This window comes from Rhincodon typus, chromosome 4, assembly GCF_021869965.1.
Source record: "Rhincodon typus isolate 14 chromosome 4, sRhiTyp1.1, whole genome shotgun sequence".
In the NCBI taxonomy this organism is placed as follows: domain Eukaryota; kingdom Metazoa; phylum Chordata; class Chondrichthyes; order Orectolobiformes; family Rhincodontidae; genus Rhincodon; species Rhincodon typus.
In genome coordinates this window covers 108595636-108619381 of record NC_063335.1, presented here as the reverse complement: position 1 = coordinate 108619381, position 23746 = coordinate 108595636, and the positions used below count along the sequence as shown (strand labels likewise).

General features: G+C 40.1%; 1 protein-coding gene across 1 annotated transcript in view; it reads left to right on the top strand.

Moving 5' to 3' along the window:
- Positions 1–23746, top strand: part of LOC109920528 (piezo-type mechanosensitive ion channel component 2-like) — a 696943-nt gene that overhangs the window by 504550 nt on the left and 168647 nt on the right. Inside the window, exons 20-21 of the mRNA XM_048596193.1 lie at positions 17248–17396; positions 22109–22272. Of these exons, the coding sequence (XP_048452150.1) occupies positions 17248–17396; positions 22109–22272 (313 nt within the window). The remainder of the gene's footprint in view (positions 1–17247; positions 17397–22108; positions 22273–23746) is intronic.

The following is a 23746-nucleotide window of genomic DNA, read 5'->3' as shown; positions in this document are numbered from 1 at the left end:
TGGCCTGCTGTGTTCATCCAGCCCTGCACCTTGTTGTCAATGAAGAAGGTTAACTCAGAGTACAATTGCACCTTGATCAGATGGGCCAATGGGCTGAGGAGTGGCAGGTGGGGTTTAATTTAGAAAAGTCTGAGGTGTTGTATTTTGGTAAGGCAAATAAGGGCAAGACTAGTACAATTAATGGTAGGGCCCTGGAAAGTGTTGGCGAACAAAGAGATCTAAGGGTGCAGATGCACAGTTCCTGGAAAGTGGAGTTGCAGGTAGACAGAGTGGTGAAGAAGGCATTTGAAATGCTTGCCTTCATTGGTCAGTGCATTGAGTATAGGAGTTGGGACCTCATGTTGTGGCTGTACAGGACATTGTTAAGGTCACTTTTAGAATACTACATGCAATTCTGGTTGCCCTTCTATCAGAAGGATGTTGTTAAACTTGAGAGGATGCCGAATAGATTTACAAGGATGTTGCCAGGACTGGAGGGTTCAAGCTATAGGGAGAGGCTGAAGAAGTTGGTGCTTTTTTCCTTGGAGCATTGGAAGCTGAGGGGTGACCTTATAGAGGTTTTATAAAATTGTGAGGAGCATAGAAAGGGTAAATAGCCAAGATCTTTTTCCTAGGGTGGGGGAATCCAAAACTAGAGGGCATAGGTTTAAGGTCAGGGGTAGAGATTTAAAGAAGACCTGAAGAGCAACTTTTTCATGATTAGGGTGCTGCATGTGTGGAACAAGCTGCCAGAGGAATTGGTGGAGGCGGGTACAATTAGAACTTTAAAAGGCATCTGAATGGGTGTATACATAGGAAGTGTTTAAAGGGATATGGGCCAAACACTGGCAAATGGGACTAGGTCAGACTGTGAGGGCTCACCTCACTTTTCAACCAGTATTTTGCTGACTATTAATGAGTGGAAACCCTGTAATACATGGTCTGAATTATAGGAATGAACTAGGTTAGTGAATCAACTGTCAGAGAAACATTTAGGAGACTGTATAAGGAATTATTGGTTTTATGTTAGCTATGGGAAAAGACAAGATGCAATACAAAATAAAACTAATTTACTGTGGGAGGGCCATTTTCAACAGGGTGAAAATGAATCCATTTCAACTAACGAGAGTCAATATAAATTACAATGTTCAGTTCTAAATGGGTTACAGGAGCAAAGGGAGCTGGGATATATGCATAAAAGTTATTAAAGCTGGCGGGCAGGCTAGGAAAGTAGTCAATAAAGATTATGGGATCCTTGGCTTATAAATAATGCAAAAATAAGGAAGTTATTAATATTGGTTCAGCCTGAGCTCTGAGCTTCACACATTAAAACGATTAGAGAAGGTGTGGAAATGATTCATTAGATTAGTTCCAGCCATGACAAACTTCAGTTACATGGATAGATTAGAGAATCTGTATCTCTTTGATTTGGAGATGTTTGCAGGAGATTGATAGATATGTTATATCTTACAGGTAGTTTGCAATATACCTTTCAAAGACATTCTCTTGATATCATTACGTGCTATTATTGTGGCACATGACCTGACAGTATAAAGGTTTCAGTCTCCAACTTACTGGTACCACTTACAGCATGACATGTTAAGAGAACTGTGTTACAGTTTGTAACTGAATTGCTCAATACTTGGGCACATACTGCAGTACCTGGAGCCACCCAGGAGCCGTAATAAATGTTTATTGAATTATTCAGTTGTACGTTACCAACATCGAGTTCTGATGTTATGGGAGCTAATGTAATATTGCCTGATCATGTATAAGTACCCTGTTGAAGGTTAAAAAGCCCATTACTACGTCTATAGCAGATCGTGAGGGCAGAATGGATTATTTTTGGCAGCAATGGTGATAAGCAGTGCAAAGACCATTTGTTTTTCTTTATTTTTAGTCGTGGACTAAAATGAAAGAAAACTGTTTAAAAAAAAACCTCTAATGCTCAACAATTTCTGTTTTGAAAGGAAGTAATTTGATACTCATCAAAAGTAATGTTGCTGTTCAGTCAGTAGTTCATGTTGAATATACAGACAAATAGCTGATTGGTCTGTAGTTGAATAGCTTGGGGTTGTGAACAAGTTAGGGAGAAGCCATCAGATCTCCACAAGTTCAGGAGCTGTCTAATTTTCTGCAGTAAAAGCCATCTTAAGCCTAAAGAAAACCAACCGATGTTTCTTTCAGTTGCTATCAACTACAAATTTTAATAAGTCAGAGATCGTCTATAAATGTGAACCAGTTATCCTGTCCCTCCTACAAATGAAAATATCCAGAGAAGGAGTATTGAGAAGCAACATTCTGATCAACACTAGAACCATTACAGCAAATCCTGAAAACAGGGACTAGTGCACTGCTTTTCTAGTGTTTCCCTTCTGCCTATAACATCCACATGTTTCCTGCTGCCTGAGTCTGCCTGCAAATTGTAAAGAGGGTGTTTACAAGGGCTTTAGAGTTTTCATGATTACAGTTACATGCTAATGGTTTATAGTTGTTTACATATAACTAAAGTCTATTTATAATTAATAGCAATTGTTGTTAAGTACAGCAACTTGTCAATGTTTTCTGTCAGTTTTGAGTCTAAAAGACAGGTAAATTGGGATTTCTGTGTTCATTTTAAAATCTTTCCCTTTTGTGACAACCCTGGGAATTAATGGGATAACAGAGTGTGGAACTGGAGGAACACAGCAGGCCAGGCAGCATCAGAGGAGCAGGAAAGGGACCCTTCTTCAGAAATGGGGGAGGGGGAAGGGGGCTCTGAAATAAATACAGAGAGGAGGAGGGGAAGATAGGTGGGATGGTGATAAGTGAGTGCAGGTAGATAGCGGTGGAGATTGGTCAGTGAGGTGGGAGGAGCGGATAGGTGGGAAAGAAGACGGTTAGATCAAGGAGGTGAGGATGAGAGGGATGGTTGGTCATGGGATGAGGCCGGAGTGGGGAGATTTTGAAGCTAGTAAAGTCCACATTGAGACCATTGGGTTGTAGGCTCCCATGGCAGAATATGAGGTGCTGCTCCTCCAGTTTCCGGGCGTCGTCATTGTAAAACTGGAGGAGGCCCAAGATGGACATGTCATCCAGGGAGGGGGAGGGGGAGTTGAAGTGGTTTGCGACTGGAAGGTGTCGTCGTCTGGCGCAGCCTGAGCGCAGGTGCTGTACAAAGCGGTCTCCGAGCCTCCACTTGGTTTCACCAATGTAGAGGAGGCCACATCGGGAACAGCGGATGCAATAGACCACATTAGCGGATGTGCAGGTGAACATCTGTTTGATGTGTAAGGTTTTTGTGGGGCCTGGGATGGAGATGACGGGGGAGGTGTATGGGCAGGTGTAGCACTTCCTGTGGTTGCAGTGAAAGGTGCCGGGGGTGGTAGGGCTAGTGGGGAATGTGGAGCAGATGAGGGATTCACGGAGAGAATGGTCCCTACAGAAGGCAGATAGGGGTGGGGAGGGAAATATATCCTTTGTAATGGGGTCAGATTGCAGGTGGCGGAAGTGGCGGACAATGGTGCATTGAATCCGGAGGTTAGTGAGGTGATACGTGGGGACAAGGGGTATTCTGTCTTTGTTGTTATTGCAGGGAGGGGTTGTGAGGGCAGAAGTGCGGGAAGTGCAAGAGATCCGGTCGAGAGCGTTTTCGACCACTGAAGGGGGGTAGTTGCATTCTTGAAATACGAAGACATCTGGGATGTTCGGGAGTGGAATGCCTCATCTTGGGAGCAGATGCAGCGGAGACAGAGGAATTGGGAGTAGGGAATCACATTCTTGCAGGAAGGTCGGCGAGAGGAGGTGTAGTCTAGGTAGCTGTGGGAGTCGGTGGGCTTGAAGTAGATATCAGTTTCGAGGTGGTCACCAGATATTCTGCCTTAGGAGCCTACAAACCAATGGTCTCAATGTGGACTTTACAAGATTCAAAATCTCCCCACCCCCGGCCTCATCCCACGACCAACCCTCCCTCTCATCCTCACCTCCTTGACCTGTCTGTCTTCTCTCCCACCTCACTGACCAATCCCCACCGCTACCTGCACTCACCTATCACCATCCCACCTACCTTCCCCAGCCCCACCCACCCCCCTCTCTATTTATTTCAGAGCCCCCTTCCCCCTCCCCCATTTCTGAAGAAGGGTCCCGACCCGAAAAGTCAGCTTTCCTGCTCCTCTGATGCTGCCTGGCCTACTGTGTTCCTCCATGTCCACACTATTATCTCAGACTTCTTACTATCTCTGGGAATTAGTGGGGCTTGATTTCTAGAGCATTGCCCCAGTGAGGCATGACAACAGCAATAACTGTTTTGAAAAGACTGCAGATCTCAGTTGCAGATGTTTGGAATGTTCACTGAAGATTAGGTTGCTTTGCACGTCAAAGCTTTGGAAAATTAACAGCACAGGTTTATATGAGTACAGATCTGCAAATGAAATAGCCAGGAGGCAGACATATTTCTTTACTTCAGTTTTAAATTCTATCTGACCAGAGGTCCTATATCTCTTCATTTAAGAAGGCTTAGTATCAGCCTGCTTCCCAATTTGAAAGTTAAGATATATCAGTCAAAGGTTGCCATACAGCATTAAAAGGTAAAAGGTAAAGTCGCCATAATCCTAGAGGACCGCAGGCTGCGCTCTCATTAGAGTGAGATGACTGATGATGAGTTTAACCTGAGAGTCACCATGGCTTAGGCAAAAGATGAGGTGCAGCCAGAATCTTCAGCAGCAAGGGCATAAGTGTTGTTTCTCCAAAGAAGAACTTGCAAAGAGACAAATAGAATCATTAATTACCGCCGCATCAGACAAAGACTTTAGCAAATTCTTCTGCCCAAGGAAAAGGACAGTTGTATTTATTGCAGTATGAAGCTGTAGTAGCAGCCCAACATCAATCACTTCTGTCTGTGCAGACAACTCTATTGCTATGGTCAACAAAGTGTACCAAACCAGCAACATCTGTCATTGATGTAGTCTATTGCACCCAGCCAAAACTTGTCTGACACTTCTTCACATCTGCAAGCTAATTGGCACATAAGGATATTTGAGTATACATCTGTTTTAAAAAAAAAACTGTTTTCAAAAACCAAACTAGACACGGGTGACTAACAAGACAGTATAACACCATAAAGCTGACACCAAGGAAAGTATCAATGAAGCGCACAATCAACTGAGTGAAATATATACCTCAGAAAATGGCCATATCATCAATCTCACGTACCATGTCAACAGTATAAGGCAATCAGAAGCTTTTACAGCCATTAGCATTGTACTTTCCTAAAAGGCAGGTGGATACGCCTGAAGTCAAAACCAACACAGGAGCTATTGCCAATATGTCGCTACCATGGATTCGAAAAGAAAACTCCCCCAACAAATGGTATTCCATGGTACAGCCTACAAGAAACTATCTAACAGCATATAAAAGATCACTAATTTGGCATGACAATTCATAAGCACTTGGATTTTTGGGGTCATCTGCAAAGGAGATACTGACAGTCCAGCAATGTCAGGACTAACAGTATGCACAGATTTCGGTGTAGTCACAATTCATGACATTCAAATCACACCCACTCTGATTGAACATATGAGGCTTGACAGAATCAAATAAGTCAGCAATTTCACAGAGGTGTTCCCCAATGTATTTGACATAATCTGCAATCTTAAAGGTCATGCAATTTTTCATCTCAAGGATGATTCATCTCCGTTAATCGATTATTCCAGGAAGTGCAGCACACATTCAGCATAAAGGACTACCAATCATGAGTAGTCTTCAGAGTGCAAGTCAAATTACCTTGCCTAGCATTCCAAGAAAAGAGAACATTCTTCCTCAATGATAGAGGAGAATGAAAGAGATGCATGTCAAGCAGGCAGGTAAAGAACTATTTTAGCTGCACACTGGAGAAAGGGTGTGAGTCAAAAATCCAGTCGCAATTATCTGGATATGAGCAAAGGTTTATAAATTTGCAACCAACTCAGTTTGTATAAAGTCATAACTGATAATGATGTCATATATCAAAGAAACAGAAGCCAAAACAGACAAATATGACATCTCAATCACGCACACAGAGAGTGATGAAGGAAACTCTGGTGATGAATATGAGATGATCTGGACTGACAGAAGCCAACAGCAGGACAACAATGAATGACTGAGAATAAAACATAGCTCTCTAGGTAGGCATACACTCAACGATGAGGACAAGTTGCCAAACCTCTGAAACATTATATTGAAGTTTGAATTGTTAAACTTGTTAATTCTGTTTTAAACCCATTTATACAGTTATTAAATTGACAACTGGTACCTATGAGAAACTATATATATATCTGTTTAGATATCTCTTTTTATCTTTAGAAAAAAAGGGATGTTTAGTTATGTCTTACAGCTAATATGCATCGTACCTTTAGGAGGAATGCTCATGACATAATCACCATTTCATGGCATGTGATCTGACGGTTTAAGGTCTCAGTCTCCATCACACAGAGAAAAGCATGTCACAGTCACCAGATTGCTCAGTACTAGCTCAGATACAGTAATGCTTGTGATTTATATGTACATACAAGCAAATGCAACGAAAGTCTGCTGAATCTTTCAGCGCTGTGTTACCCATGACTAGTTCTTATGTTACAAGTGCTAAGATAAGTATGGTTTCATTAAGTGCAAGTACCCTGTTGAAGGTAAAAAGCTCATCTGTTCACCTATGATAAATCGTGAGTGCAGAACAGCTTGTAAAGGTGTACAAAATGAAGAATGGTCTAAACGGCAGAGAGAGAGAAACTGTTCCCATTGGTAAAAAGATGTAGAAACCGAGTTCATCAATTTACAATGATCAGCAAAAGAAGAAACAGTAAAATAAGAAAAAAAAACTTTTTTTTTATATTTTGAATGGATTTTTTTTACACTTTGAAATGTGCTGACTGAGACTGTGACCAAGGCAGATTCAATCAATGCCTTGAATGCATATTGGGTAATTTTATGAAAAGGAAACATTTGCAAATGTAACGAAAAGGCAGGGGAGTGGGAGTGGGAATGGGATTAGGTGAACTGCTCTTCCACACAGCCAACACAGATATGATAGGATAAATTGCCACCTCCTGTTCTGTAATCCACAAATTCTTACATTTGGTGTGATTCTGACTACTTTAGATAGGAGCTTCATCCACCTTCAGAATGCTGCTGCTCCAATAGGTTATAATAGAAACAAGTGTGAGTGAAGTGGGATTTGAATGTTGAAAAAAATGCCTCATAATAGTCCACCTGCTTAGTTGTAATGTATGGGTTGAATTAATATTGACCCCAATTGTTTCAGGATCCTATATTAGGCTAGAAGCATTATTGGTTGTCTTCATTCTTTCATGTAATCTTAGCATTTTAAATTTTTCAGCGTAGCTCAGCATCTGTATGATAAATATTCTGTACATTTTTCTCAATAATTACACTCAGTTGGTAAATCATAATTTATTTTGGTGACACTATTTTCCATATTTCTTTTGTCGTTCCTACAAATTACACCACATTCCTAAGCAAAAGAAAGGGCAGGTGACCTTCTCTGGCTCCACCCATGCATTTGAAGTGAATAATCAGTAGAAAATGTAAATAATCATCATTCATAACCAAAGGATTATGCACAGTTTGGGGGAGATGATGCAGCATTGGTAATATTATTGAACTTCTAATCATGAGACTAATGCTCTGGGAATATGGTTTCAAATGCCACCATGGTAGCAAATGAAATATGAATTTGATAAATCTGGAATTTAAAAGTAAATGATAATTTTCATTGCTGTTGTAAAAAAAATGCAGTTCATTACCGTCCTTTAGGGAAGGGAATCTGCTGTGTCTACCTAATCTGGCATACCTGTGACTCCAAACACACGGGAATATTGTTGACTGTTAACTGCTACTTGAAGTGGCTGAGCAAGCCGTTCAGTTCAAAGGCTGTCCTTGTTCTACTGGCTGCTGGAGGTTGTGGATTTGGAAGATACTTTCAAAGGAACCCTGATAAATTATGCATCTCATAGATAGTAAAAATGTAGATGGTGAAGAGAATGAATGTTTAAGGTGGTGGATCGTGTGCTGGTCTAGATGGTTATCAAGTTTCTAGATTTGTTGGAACTGTACTTATCCAGGCAAGTAGACAGCACTTCATCGCATTCCCAATTTGTAAATGCCAAAAAAGATTTGGAGAGTAAGGTGAATCATTCATCACAGAATATTCTGTCTGAGATCTGCTTTTTCAGCCAAAGTGTATGAGTGGGGAATTCATTGAAGGAATGCCAATTGAGGTCAAGAGAAGTTTAAAATGAAATACTCTTATTGGTGATAGTCATTACTTTGGTGGCAGGAATTACACTTGCCATTTATTAGTTAAAGGCTGAATGTTGTCCAGGTCTTGCTGCATCCAACTACAGTCTGCTTCATTCTTTAATGAGTTGTAAATAGCACTTCCTTTATTCATTCACAGGATGAGGGCATCGCTAGCTAGGCAGCATTTATTGCCCATCCCTAATTGCACAGAGGGCAGTTAAGAGTCAACCACATTGCTGTGGTCTGGAGTCATATGTGGGCCAGACCAAATAAAGAAGGCAGTTTCCTTCCCGAAAGGACTTGGAACTTTGCAATTTTGTTAAATGTTTTCATTTTTGCCCGTTTAATAAAGGAAAGGTCATTGACGAAGTAGCTATGAATGGTTGAGCATAGGGCACCATACTGACGAACTCTTGCAGTAATGACCCGGAACTGAGAATATTGGTTTCCAACAACCAGCTTCCTTTATAGTAGCTATTACTCTGCCAATGGTGAACTTTTCCTCGATTCTCATTGTTCTCAATTTTACTGCGATTCCTCGATGTTACATTTAATCAAATGTAGCCTTATGTTAAGAGCAGTCACTGTCACCTCACCTATATAGTTAATATTTTTGTTCGTGTTTGGCTCAAAGTCCCAATCAAATATGGAGCTGAGTAGTCCCGGTAGAGCCCAAACTAAGCATTGTTAATAAGGTAAGTGTTATTAACTAATATTATGGATGATTCTCTCCATTATTTTACCGATGTTTGAGTGTCAGCAGATAAGCAATGATTATCCAGATTGGATTTACCCTGCTTTTAGTTTGGGAAATCTTTTACTTCTGTAGGCATACTGAAACAGCTTAGAGATTCAACTAATTCTGGAAATTAAAAAGTTGGCACTACATTTAGAATGTTGCCAAGGTCCATAACCTGAAAGGAAAGGTTAATAATTTGGTCTTACTGAAAGGAAGTCAAGTTCATTGCTTTTTATGACAATCCAGAAATTGTGTGTTCCCAATTAACATTTGTCCCAGATTTATTTAATTAACTGAATTTAAACTCCTTGGCTGCCACAGTAAGATTTGAACTCATGTCCCTGGATCATTAGTCTAGACATTTAGACCAGCACTATTTCATTATGTTACCATTCTCTCAGTATTAATATTGTACCCTGCCTTATCTTTGCTAATATTTATTATTTTTCATTGCTTCTGTAGTAACTTTAAGCTTATTGATCATTTAACCTTGTGGAGTGTTGGCTAATTGTGACAATTTTTAGTGGTTTCTTATTACTTCTTTTCTTTCTTTCTCTCTTTGTCTATTTGTGTGCTTGACATTACTCCATTTTCCAGCCATGCCAAAGTTAATGGGCGCGTTTATCTATTAGTAAATAGGTGGGTACTATTGTGCTTTCCATTAGTTATCACAAATTTCATTTCAGTATTTTGATCTGCCTTTAGTTGTAGCATGCAAATCACTCTTGGAATTGTTTTTGCACTAGAATCCCAATTATTTGCACCATATTTTTAATTGCATCTTAAATACAGAAATCATAAGATGTATATGATGTTTTAATGGTAACTAGGGTATATTATGTTCGGTATTTTCTCACAAAGGTTTTATCTTATTAACTTTTAACATAACCTGTAAATTTAAACTACACATGACTAATTGTCTAGTCTTATATATGGTCAATGTTGAGCAGTGCTGAGTTTTTACACAAATGACTAAGTGATAAACAAAATGACAGTTTCCTGATGATTCATGGTGCTTCCCAGTTTCAAGTTATAATTTGCTGGAGATACATTTAATTTCAGAGTTTCATTCGCCAGTGGCAAATGTTACTTGAACACATTTCAGGGAACCTTGAGTACCTTAAATGTTGGACTTCTGCTTACAGATAAATGATTTTGTTTTTAATTCTTTATGTAAAGTAGAAAAAAAATGAATAGTTTGATCTAAAAGAAGGCACTGTCCACTTAGAGCCAGATGGTTGTGGAGTTATACATCACAGAAGCAGACTCTTTGGTCCAACTCGTCCATGCCAACCATAAATCCTAAACTGACTCAGTCCCATTTGCCAGCATTTGCCCCATATCTCTCTAAACCCTTCCTATTCACGTACCCATCCAGATGCCTTTTAAATCTCATAATTGTACCTGCTTCCACCTCTTCCCCTGGCAGTTCATTCCATACACACATCATCATGCGTGTTAAAAATTTGCCCTCAGGTCCTTTTTAAATCTTTCCCCTCTCATCTTAAATCTATGCCCTCAAGTTTTGGACTTCCCTTCCCTGGGAAGAAGACACCCTATCTATACCCCTCATGATTTTATAAACCTCCAAAAGGTCATCCCTCAGTCTCTGACGCCCCAGGGAAAATAGCCTCAGCTTATTCAGCCTCTCCCTATAGCTCAAACCCTCCTTCCAGGCAACATTCTTGTAAATCTTTTCTGAACCCTTTCAAATTTCACAACATCCTTCCTATAGCAGCGAGACCAGGATTAACGCAGTATTCTAAGTGTGGCCTAACCAATGTCCTGTGCAGCCACAACATGATATCCCAACTCCTTTACTCAATGCACTGACCAATGAAGGCAAGCGTACCAAACACCTTCTTCACCACCCTGTCTATCTGTGACTGCACTTTCAAGGAACTATGCACCTGCACCCCTAGGTCTCTTTGTTCAGCAACACTCCCCAGGGCCCTACCATTAACTGTATAAATCCTGCCCTGATTAGCCTTACCAAAATGCAAAACCTCACATTTATCTAAATTAAACCCCATCTGCCACTCCTTGGCCCATTGCCCATCTGATCAAAGTGCAGTTGTACTCTGAGCTAACCTTCTTCACTGTCTACCGAACCATCACTTTGGTGTCACCATATTTCCTGTTTTCAGATCCAGATTATTTATATAAATGAAAAAATCAGTCGACCCAGGAGTGGCACATCGCTGATCACAGGCCTCCAGTCCAAAAAGCAACCCTCCATCACCACCCGCTGTCTTCTACCTTCAAGCCAATTTGGTATCTTCAAAATACTTAATCAAGTTAGTGAGATGTGATTTCCCATGCACAAAACCATTTTGACTGTCACTACTCAGTCCTTGTCTTTCCAAATGCATGTAAATCCTGTCTCAGAATCCCCTCCAACAATTTAGCCACCACATCAGGCTTAGTGGTCTATAGATCACTGGCTTCTCCTTACCATCTTTTTTAAATAACAGAACCACATTAGCCAACCTCCAGTCTTCCAAATATCTCAGCAAGGGTCCCAGCATCTCTTTCCTAGCTTCCCACAAAGTTCAGGGATACACCTGATTGGGTCCTAGGGATTTTATCCATCTTGATGTGTTTTAGGATGTCCAGCACCACCACCTCCTTAATATGAACACTTTTTAGGATATCACGATTTATTTTCCCAAGATCTCTAGCCTCCATGCCCTTCTCCAGAGTAAATACTGATGTGAAATGTTCTCTTAGTATCTTATCTATCTCCAGCTGTTCCACGCATAGACAGCGTTTTTGATCTTGAAGGGCCCTATTCTCTCCCTAGTTAGTCTTTTGCCCTGAATGTATTTGTATAATCTCTTTGGATTCTCCTTAGCCTTATTTGCCAAAGCTATCTCATATACCCTTTTTGCCCTCCTGATTTCCTTCTTAAGTATAATCCTACTGCCTTTATACTCCTCTAGGTATATACCCAATCCCAGTTGTCTATACCTGACATATGCCTCCTCCTTTTCCTTGACCAGAGCCTCAGTTCTCTAACAAAACCTTAAAGAACAGTGCATGCTGTAAATCAGAGACAAAAATAGAATTTGCTGGAAAAGTTCAGCAGATCTGGGAACATCTGTGGAGGTAAATCAGAGTTAACATTTTGGGTCAAGTGACCCTTCCTCAGAACTTCCTCTGTTTTCAGTATCCAAGGGCCCAAACACATCTTCCAGGTACAGCAACGCTTTACCATCAATTTATCTAGTCATCCAGCATTACCTGCTCCTACCAGCCTTGCCCGTCGCACTACCAGGATCATACTGTCTCTGAACTCTCATTATCTCATTTTTGAAGGCCTCCCACTTTCCAACTGTCCCTTTCCTGCAAATAGTCTCTCCCAATCAACTTTTGAAAGGTCCTGCCTAAAACCATCAAAATTGGCCTTATTCCAATTTAGAATTTTAACTCATAGATCAGCTCTATCCTTTTCTATAACTATTTTAAAACTAATAGAATTATGATCAGTGGCCCCAAAGTGCTCCCCCACTGACACTTCAAATAATTATTATCAACAAAGTACGAATATTATGTTTTCAGATTTTAACACATTGCCTGGATAGTTTGTTATACCTTACTAAAACAATTGTACTTTGACATCAGAATTTCTCTGTAGTGTTTTGTTTATATTTAAATCCACATATCAATGCCGTATTTGCATTTCAAACATAACTCATTTATTTTCAAATGCAATATTAAAAGATATAAACAAATAGCACCTGTAGTGGCAATAAATTGCTCATTTATTTGATGTTTCAAAGCATTTCACATTGAAATCCATTTTTATTTGATATATCTAACAGAAATTCCTTGAGGTAGAGTTAATTCGTGAGAACAACTGAAACCAAGTCATCTTAGCATATATTCAAATTATTAACTTCTCAGATTAGTTACTTGTCCATTATAACTCTCAAAACAACTGGTAATATGCAGTGAAGCACATAAAATATGTGCAATGAATCTATAAAAATGGCTTAAATAATTACTTAACTGGGATTTTTTTAAAATATAAAGTTAGTCCCACTTTCCTAGGGCTCAATTTTTAGACAGAAGTAACATGTACACACATTGCACCCATGTGATCTCAGCAAAATGGTGACAGCCATTTGCTGCTTCATTTTGCAGCTGAACACCTTGACCAATCAGAGTCAAACTGTTTGGTTTGAAGTTTTAATAAAGTCTGGCAGTTAACTGTCAATCAGTATTAATGGGTGAATTCTCTATTGTAATGCCTCACCAATTAGAGTTCATTTGTCAGCCAATCAGCAGTCTCCTCTCATGCAAAATAAACATTGGTTTTCCACTGAATTAGTATTCTTGCAAATTGTCCTGTTGAGTGCAAAATGGAAAGCTTCAATAAAATGTCTTTTTTCAGCAATACTCAAGTTCAACGAAAACAATTTCAATGGAATTAGCAGAAAAAAGTACCGGTTTTTGTGATGGGGCAATTTTTAAATGTATCAGTCAACCTAACTGCCATAACACAATGCAATTGGCAAGGGCTAAAAAAGCATAGAATTGTACTATGAACTGTAGGATCCCGAAAGTGCTGGAGATCAGAGGTACCTTTGGTGTGCATATCTGCAGATCCACAAAGTTGGCAAGGCAAGTAAATAAAGTGGTTAAGAAGATGAGGATACTTGCCTTCATTAGCCGAGGCATAAATATAAATTTGGGAGGTTATGCTGGAACTGCAGAAAATATTGGTAAGGCCAGAACTGAAGTGTTGAGTGCGTTTCTAGTCACCTCATTAGAAAGGATGTGATTGCCCTAGAGCGGGTACAGGGAATATTTACCAGGATGCTGCTGAGCTGGAGAGTCCGAGTTGTGAATAAAAATTGGAGAGGCTGGTGTTGTTATCCTTGAACAAAAAAGATTGAGAGCTGACCACATAGGGATGTATAAAATTATGGGGGACATTGATAAGGTGAATAGGAAGGTACTTTTTCCATTAGTTGAGGGGGCAGTAACCTGAGGACATAGACTTAAGGTAAGAGATTGAAAGCTAAGAGGAAAGTTGAAAATATAAAAGCTTACATGATAAAACTTGGCAACAAGACAGCACGGTGGCTCAATGATAGCACAGATACCTCACAGAGCCAGGGACCCAGGTTCGATTCCACCCTTGGGCGACTGTCTGAATAAAGTTGCACTTTCTCCCCGTGTCTGTGTGAGCTTCGTCCGCATACTTCAGTTTCCTCCCACAGTCCAATGATGTCTGGGTTGGGTGAATTGACTATGCTAAATTGCCCATAGTGTCCAAGGATGTGTAGATTAGGTGAATTAGCCCGTAAAATGCAGGGTTAGGGGCATGGGTCTGGGTGGGATGCTTCAGAGGGTCAGTGCACACTTGATGGGCTGAATAACCTGCTTCAACACTGTAGGGATTCTATGAGAAGTAGCCATTAGCTGGCAATTCAATTCAAAGAAATCCATAACAAACTTCTGTGCTAATGCATTGAAATCTTGCCCTTCCTTCACATTACCAAAGTTACTTCTGAATGTGAATTCAGGACGTGCTTTGTTTCCAACTCTACAATGACTCACTGTTAATAAATGCTTAACAGCATTTGTTTGGGAATTTCATGTCTCACATTTTAAAAGAGAATAACTACACAGAATAGCAATAAGAGTGGCTTTTCACGACTGTGGTGGGTACCTGGAGTTGGGAAATTTCTTGCCAGAACACACCCACTTGGTAGAAGACAGTGACAATATCTGTGCGCCAAAATGGTCGATGTGAATCAGAGCCAGGCCCTCTGACGCCACGTGCAGCCATAGCAGCAGCTGAGTTCCGAAGCAGAATGGGAAAAACGCCTGCTTCACCTCTCTGGTGTTCCATTTGTTTGGTTATATTTTAACCCTAACTTTCCCATCCAGGCCCAGACTACCTCCATGCACTATAGCCCCACACTAGCTCAATGCCTCCTCATGTATCTGCACCTTCTGATCCCCAGACGCCATGCCAACTCATGGCCCTTCTCTATCCATTCACCCAATGTAAAGAACCAATGAGCCCTATAATCACATTTGCATGTATAAAACTATTTACAATAAGACAAAAACCATTAAGAATTATGCATTCTATGCTGAGAGCCAAGTCTCCTAAAGGTTTATTTGAGTGGGCAATTGTTTAAGCAGCTGGAAAGATGTATTTATTTTGCTTCATTGCCACATTTACATAGTTATAATAAGATTTTTTTCTGTGATGCTTTTTGTCAATGTTTCAATATCTGTTTTCACAGGATTAAGCAGTATGATGCACTTAAAGCTCCTGACATTGATACTTTAATGTTATGTAGGCTTATGTCGGCTTGTAGGAACACCAGTTGTTGACAAAGAATTATAAATGGATATTTTTTCTTAGCATTTTTACGAATGCCATTGTTGCTATATGGTTCCTTGGTTTAGTACCTAGTGCACACTGGCTGAATGGGCATGAAAAGATCATGAGTTGACATAGAGACGGTAAAAGGCAGTGGGGGTGGGACATAGGTTCACATAGAGAGGGCATGGGAAGCAAGGATAAAAATACTTTTGAACTTAGCTTTTAAAATGTTCCTGAATCCCAAACATTGCTCATAAAGATTGTTCTAAAATAGTGAACCATGTATCATAAAAAAGCTCACCATATTCTGTGAAAATTGTGGGAGCTAGGAGACGCTTATCCCCACAATAGAGCCAGCCAGGTGGGGTGTAGGATATAGGCTTGCTATCTGCCACATTTTCCTGAATGCGCAAATAGAGTTCGGGGAGGGGGACAGGGTGCAAGGCAAGGGAAGGGTTGAGGAGAGGGGAGCAGCAATTCAGCCCATCATTTCTTAAAATTTGTGTAGTCACTCCAACTCTTCAAAAGTTCAGACTGTAGAGTTATATACTACACTGAAGGTGGCTTATTGAGTTCATGCTGCCTCCCCATGGAGCAGTCAGTCTCACTCCCCTAGTTGGCCCCTATAAATCTGCAAATTTATTTCCTTCGTGTGCCTAACTAATTTCCTTCTGAATTCATTGATTTGTTTCCACATCGACCAACCTCATAGTCATTGAATTCCAGATTATTACTATAGGCTGCATTTTGTCACATTTCCTCTACAGCTTTTCCTCAAAAATCTTAAATCTTTATCACACCATCATTCTATAATCAGCTAATGTGATGGAGACAGATAAAATATCTATTGCCATCTTCCATGTGCTTGCTAATCTGGTGCTCACATCCAATTCGTCATTAAAATTAGTGGTCGTAGTAAAATATCTCTCTTGCCAACATAGAACATTCATAAAGACTTACTCTTAGTGAACATTTGTAAGGAAATTTTATTGTTTGTAAATATTAAATTACAATGCTATCATGTAACATTTGTGGAGAAAGCACATGATCTATGTTTTCCAAAGCATGCAAGTGCCTTAAGTGCCTTCTTTCACTTTGTAAGATATAGAAGCACAACTGCAAATGGATAGAAAGTTTTTTTTATTTGCTTCCAACAAAGCAAGCAGAATCAAACATTAACTTTTCAATGTGTGCCTAAAATAAATTGAAGGCATCGCAATATTAAGCACATCTAAAATATGGAACGGCAATTAATAGTTGAATGTGAGATGTTTTGTAAATATAAGCATTTAATTATGGATGTTGCATGTACTATCCTAATCAGGAATGCATGTTGCTTTACTGCAGAAAATGCAGTTGTGCCAAAAGAATACGATGCAGAGACAAACAGTTAACAAAATATTGAAGATAATAAACTTTGGCTTGATGCAAATCTTTTATTTAAATAATTTTCTTCCATAAGGTCTCTGTACTCATCCTCTTTTTCTTCCCATGTGAATTACTCTGTACAGAATCAAGCAATACATATCAAATCGCCAGAATGCGTAAGTCTTCCAAAGACATGAAATGCTTGCTCTCATATGTCATCATTTCATGTTCTCGCCTTAAACACTGACAGTTTTCTCCCCACGGAAAATGTCAAGTTTAAGCATGATTCATAAAAACAACAAACTGCAGGCTGTGAATTGAAGGACCATGTTTAATATGCACCTGCTTTTGATAGTTGTTTCATAAATCAGTTATTCTAAAATTCTAACATTTTGATGTAGACATGATCATATGGAAAGACTTATGTCAAATGATATTGTAAAGTGGTTGTAATTCTGTGAGAAGAAATGTCTGCACCTATTGATAGGGTTACAATAAGCTGGTTAAAGTATTACTAACTGGCCTAATAACATGCCAACAGGTTAGTAAATCAGGATGGAAGTCTCCCAGACATTGGTATGATGAATCTTAATACCAGTGCTCAAAAAGAGGAAAGAGTGGAGGCTAAACAGCCAAATGAGGGTGAAGAAGATGATGATGATGATGAAGAAGAAGATGAAGACTGCACAGGTGATTTATTTTTCACTTACCTTTCTTATTTATGTACAAAAACCTTCTTTAGTCTCAAAGTAGCTTGAAAAGACTATATAAGCAGCTATTTCTGTTGTGTCTGTTTAAAAATAAGTAGAGATGCTGATCCATTATTAGTTGATTGATATTGTTACAACTGACACACACACACACACACACACACACACACACACACACACACACACACCAGGTAAAGGGAAAGAAATAGATTTGTCTGCAGAGATTCACTTTGTTTAAAAAAATTGTTTTTGTCCAATGTCCTCAGTTCTTGAAAGCAAAACAAAGATAAAATTTGACATGTTTATATGTCTGTCAGCCTAATCTTCTGGTGCACACAAACAGATGTCACTGAATGCATTAATTTGTTTCTGGGTTCTTTGCAATCCATAGACTTCTTAGGAAGTACAATGTTGATAAGTCTTCCAGTTGCTCTTCGAGTGGACGATCAGGTTTCATGCTGGATTCACCACAAAAAGCTTCTTCAAACACATGAGACCTGAGCTCCCTTTCTTTGACAGGCTGACTACAAAGTACTCCAAAAATATTTTCAATTTATCTCTTCAAATGTGTTACAAGACATCGCCAGAACAAGTGAGACATGAATTCAGGCCTTCCCGTCCAGTGGAAGGGACACTACTTCCGCACTCTCAACTTGTCCAAACTATATCTAAAGCTCACAGTGAAAACTTGATAGGCAGGCATCTCCTTGTAAACAATTATCTCATGACTCAATACATAAGACATGTGACTACCAAAAAATACCTTCATAAAAAAGTTCCAATATCCTTTCATGGACCTTGTTAAAAGAAAAAAAATCCACAATGCTTCAAATACAAGTCCACAAAAAGTTTGTGAAGACCAAAAGACTATAAGATATGGGAGCCACATTAAGCCATTGGACCAGAGTCTGTTCTGCCATTGGCCTCCACAGCCTTCTGTGGCAATGAGTGCCAAGATTCAGCACCCTCTGGCTGAAGAAATTCCTCTTCATCTCAGTTCTAAGCAGTGATCCTTTCACTCTGAGGCTGTGCCCTGGGATCCTAGTCCGTCCTTCGATTGGGAACATGTCGATATCCACTTTATCCAGGCCTCTCAGTATTCTGTAAGTTTCAATGAGATCTCCCTTAACTGTCTGGAGTCCATTAAGTACAGACCCTCAACTGCTTCTCATAAAACAAGCCCTTCATTCCTGGGATCACTCTTGTGAACCTCCTCTGCATTCCCTCTAAGGCCAACACATACTTTCTTAAATAGGGACCCTAAACTGTTCATAATATTACAGATATGGTCTGACTAGAACCTTGTACAGCTTCATCAGCTTACCCTTCTCTTATATTCTAGTCCTCTCGAAATGAATGTTAACATTGCATTTGCCTTCCTAGTTGCCAACAGAACCTGCACATTAACCTTAAGACAATCCTTAATTAGAACTCTAAGTCCTGTTGTAGTTCAGATTTCCAAAATGCTTCCCCATTTAGAAAATAGTCTACACCTCTATTCTTCCAATCAAAGTATACTTTCCCACATTGTGTTTCATCTGCCACTTCTTTGCCCAGTCTCCTACCCTGTTCACGACCTTCTGCAGGCTCCTTTTCTTCTCAACACAACCTATCCCTTCACCAATCTTTGTGTCATCTGCAAACTTAGCAACAACTCTTCCTTCATCCAGATCATTATTGTATAACATGAATGGTTGTGGTTCCAACACTGACCTCCATGGTACTCTACTAGTCACCAGCTGCCATTCTGAATAAGACCTGTTTATCGCCACTCTCTGCCTCCTGACAATCAGCCAATCTTCTATACGTACTTGAACTTTGCCCCTAAAACCTCAAGCTTTTATCTTATTTAGCAGCCTCCTGTACAACACCTTTTCAAAGACCTTCTAGAAGTCCTAATCATATCTATTGGCTCTCCTTCGTCTAACTTGATCATTACCTCCTCAAAGAATTTTAACAGATTTGTCAGGCCTGACCTCCCCTTGATGAAGCCACGCTGACTCAGCCCTATTTATCCATGCACTTCCAAGTACTTGGCAATCTCATCCTTAATAATGGACAGTAGAATCTTACCAACAACCGAGGTCAGGCTAAACAGCTTCTAATTTCCCATCTTCAGCATCGCTCCTTTCTTAAACAAGGGTGTTATATTAGTCATTTTTCAGTTTTCTGGGACCATCCTTGACTGCAGTGATTCCTGAAAGATTCACAATCTTCTCAGCTATCTCCTTCTCAACCTTTATCCACCTTCAGACCTTCCAGCTTCCCAAGCACCTTCTCCTTTGTGATCGCCACTACACTGACTCTGTCCACTGATACCCTTGAAATTTTGGTATGCTACTGATATATGCCACTATGATGACATGCAAAGTTTCTATTCAGTTCCTCCGCCATTTCTTCGTTTTCCATTACTACTTCTCCAGCCTCACTTTCCAGTGTCCCAATGTCCACTCTTGCCCTCTCTTGCCTTTTATATATCCAAAAAAACTCTTTCAATCTTATATTACTAGCTAGCTTGCCCTCATTTAATCTTTTCCTCTCTATTGCTTTTTTCGTTGACCTCCACTGGTTTTAAAGGCCTCCCAGCCCTCTGGCTTTACACTAATCTTCACTGCATTATATTGTTTCCTTTTGCCTTTATGCTGTTTCTGACTTCCTTTGTCAGCCAAAGTTGCCTCAACCTCCTCTAAGTATGTTTGTTCTTCCTTGGGATAAATCTCTGTTATGCCTCCTGAATTACCTCCAGAAACACCTACCATAGCTATTCCACTATCTTTCCTGCTAGGATCCCCTTCCAATCAACTCCAGCCAGCTCCTCCCTCACTTGGAAACAGTGAGGACTGCAGATGCTAGAAGCGAGAGTCAATAAATGTGGAGCTAGAAAAGCACAGCCAGTCAGAAAGCATCCGAGAGCAGGAAAGCCAACACTTCAGGCCGAAACCTTTTGTCTGGACTGGGGAGGGGGGAGGGGAGCCCAGAACTAAATTGTTCTGGGGTGGGGGTAGGACGTTCAAGGCAAGGTAGTTGAGATGGAGGTATACGGATGCAGGTAGGGGGTTATTGTGGTTTGTCAGTGGGAAGGGTGGATAAGTGAGTCAGAAAATGGACAGATTGGGGGAGGAAAGATTTTGAAGCTGGTGAAGTCAATATTCAGTCCATTGGGGTATAATCTTCCAAGGCAAAATATGAGGTGTTGTTCCTCCAGTTTACATGTGGTCTCACAGGAGGCTGGAAGAAAGCAGCAGGCCAGGCAGCATCTGCAGGTGTTTTGTTTCTAACTACATTTGGCGTCACTCTGACAATGGAGGAGGCTAAGGATGAACATGTCACTAGGGATTTGGGGGAGGGAGTTAAAGTGGATGACAGCCAGAAGATTGATGGTGCATGCCTTTTGGCCTTCCTGATATAGGGGAGACCGCATTGGGAGCAACGGATATGGTAGATTTGTGTATCCTTAGAAGAGATTTCACAGTACGGTTTGTGCATCCTTAGAAGAGACTTTGCAGTACGGTCTTAGAAGAGACTTTGCAGTACTTGGGGACTGGTTTGTGGAGCATCTGCGCTCTGCATGCACCAACCAACCTGACCTTCTGGTTACCATCCACTTTAACTCCTCCTCCTATTCCCCTGGTGACATGTCCAACCTTGGCCTCCTCCGCTGTCAGAGTGAGGCCAAATGTAAACTGGAGGAACAACACCTCAAATTTTGCCTTGCGAGCTTATAACGCAATGGCCTGAATATTGTCTTTATCAGCTTCAAAAAGTCTCCTCCCCCAACCTGTCCATCTTCTGACTCACCTATCTGCTCCACACTTCCCACTGACCAACCACAATAACCTCCTACCTGCATCAACCTATCTCCATCTCACCTACCCTCCCCCCAGCCCCACAGCCCCGCTTCTTCTATTTATTTCTGGACTCCCCTCCCCCTCCCCAGTCCTGCCGATGGGTTTCGGCCCAAAACATTGACTTTCCTGCAGCTCCTCCCTCATGTCTTTGTAGTTACACTTACTCAGTTACAATACCATTACATCTGATTCCAGTTTCTTCCTCATGAACTGCATGTGAATTCTATCATATTGTAGTCCCTGCCCTACAGGTGCTCCCTCACGTTAAGCTTCCTAATTAAATCTGACTCATAACACATCAAATTCAGAATTGTCTGTACCCTAGTGGGCTCTACCACAAGCTACTCTAAAACAATTCCATAGTCATTTCACAAGTTCCGTTTCTTGAGATCTGCTACCAACTTATCAATTAACCCTAAACAAACTATGATAGAAGCTGATGGTATGACCTGGGACTGAAAGTTTCAGGAGTCACCTGTAGTTCCCCAGCTAGCATATGAAGTGTGTGCATCTGACCTAAAGGAAATTGAAAGATACAGTTTTGTCATTGTAAGAATGTTGTTTTAGTGTTCCATTCAGTAGGACATCCAAATGCCGTAAACTATTCCCTAGATAAATATAGAAGTAGAGTTCTCAATTTAAGGCTCCCTAATAACATCCATAATTGTTCTTTCTCCAATTTTTCTTCTCTTTTGACAAGTGTCTTGGCTGGGTTTTTGTGATAGAACTTTCATTCTAGTATTATGTGGTTTGAGTTAAAGGTAATTGGTAAACTGACTTGGCTGCTTAAATCAACATTGTGCATATATTTAATGAAATAGTTTTCTTCTATCTTTGTATTTAGAGGAAAGAAATAATAAATGGCACCTTGTAATTGATCGACTAACAGTGTTGTTTCTGAAATTTATGGAGACTTTCCACAAACTGCAAGTTATGGCTTGGTGGATCTTAGAGCTACACATAATCAAAATTGTATCCTTTTACATCATTTGGATTACCTTGAAAGAGGTCAGTGTAAAAACAGAATAACAACGTGTACATGGCTTTTGCATTCTTCTGTGCCATTCAAGAGCCTAATCATTTCCCAGTCATTTATGCCCCACAAAACCAGCATTCAATTGATACCTTTCCACTTAACTACAAAATTAGTAAAATATCAAATTAAGTTGTACATGAAATTGTAAATTTCGTCAGTTCAATAAGTGGTCATTTTGTACATCCTGCCTGTGCTGCTTTGTTTTCTAGAGCAATCCGCCTCTAATCTCACTATCTCACTATCTCACACCTAGTGTTGTAACAAATGCCATCATTTCACTATAGAAATTTCTCTTTGGTTAGTAGAAATGATTTGTTAGTTCTGTTTACCAGTTTGAGTCTTCACTGACTGAGAATTGGAGCTAAAATGTAGGGCCAGTATTTGCTCTCGAAAGGCATCTACCTAATCATATCTACCAATGATTTGACCTGTCTGTTCTCCAGAATAAAAGTAAGTTTCTGAAATCGAAAGCCAATAATGGTGCTGCAAGAAGGTAAAAACATTTGGAAGCTGATGAAGAGAATACTCATGAAGTTATTTCCTTATTTAATTTAAGGATTGGAAAATAAATATTGGAAGAATTGACATGGAGGGTAAATTAGAAGGGTTGAAATCAATGTAAAATCAGGCACAGAAAGGGAAATAAAAGATGGAAAAGAAGTGAATGAAAAAGAGATAAAAAGTAAAAGGGAAATACGTTGTAATATTCAACATTATTTAACAAAACAATAAAAACCTGCAAGAATGAGCCTCCACACTTGGGATAGTTAATTTTCAGTGCCAGATATGGTGATATACCAATTACCACATCACTAAAAGCGACCAGATTACATACTCCTAGTCTTATGTTCCTAAATATAGGTAGAATGGAAAAGGATAACAGAATCCCTTCCCTGAAGTGATCTCAATGGACTTCTACAACAAATCCAATAGTTTCATTTTTCATTATCACTATTTCTCTCATAGCTCTTTATTCCAGATTTCAACTTAATTAAAAATTACCTAGGAAATTACCTTTCCTAGCTTCTATGGTGGGATTTGAATTTTTATCTCTAGATTAATAATACAGTAACAAATTATTCTTTTTGCCAGAGATAATAGGAACTGCAAATGCTGGAGAATCTGAGATAACAAGGAGTAGAGGTGGATGATCACAGCAGGCCAAGCAGCATCAGTGGAGCAGGAAAGCTGACGTTTCAGGCCTAGACCCTTCTTCAGAAATGGGGGTGGGGAAGGGGGTTCTGAAATAAATAGGGAGAGAGGGGGAGGCGGATAGAAGATGGATAGAGGAAAAGATAGGTGGAGAGGAGACAGACAGGTCAAAGAGGCGGGGATGGAGCCAGTAAAGGTGAGTGTAGATGGGGAGTTAGGGAGGGGATAGGTCAGTCCAGGGAGGACAGACAGGTCAAGGGGGCGGGATGAGGCTAGTAGGTAGGAGATGGGGGT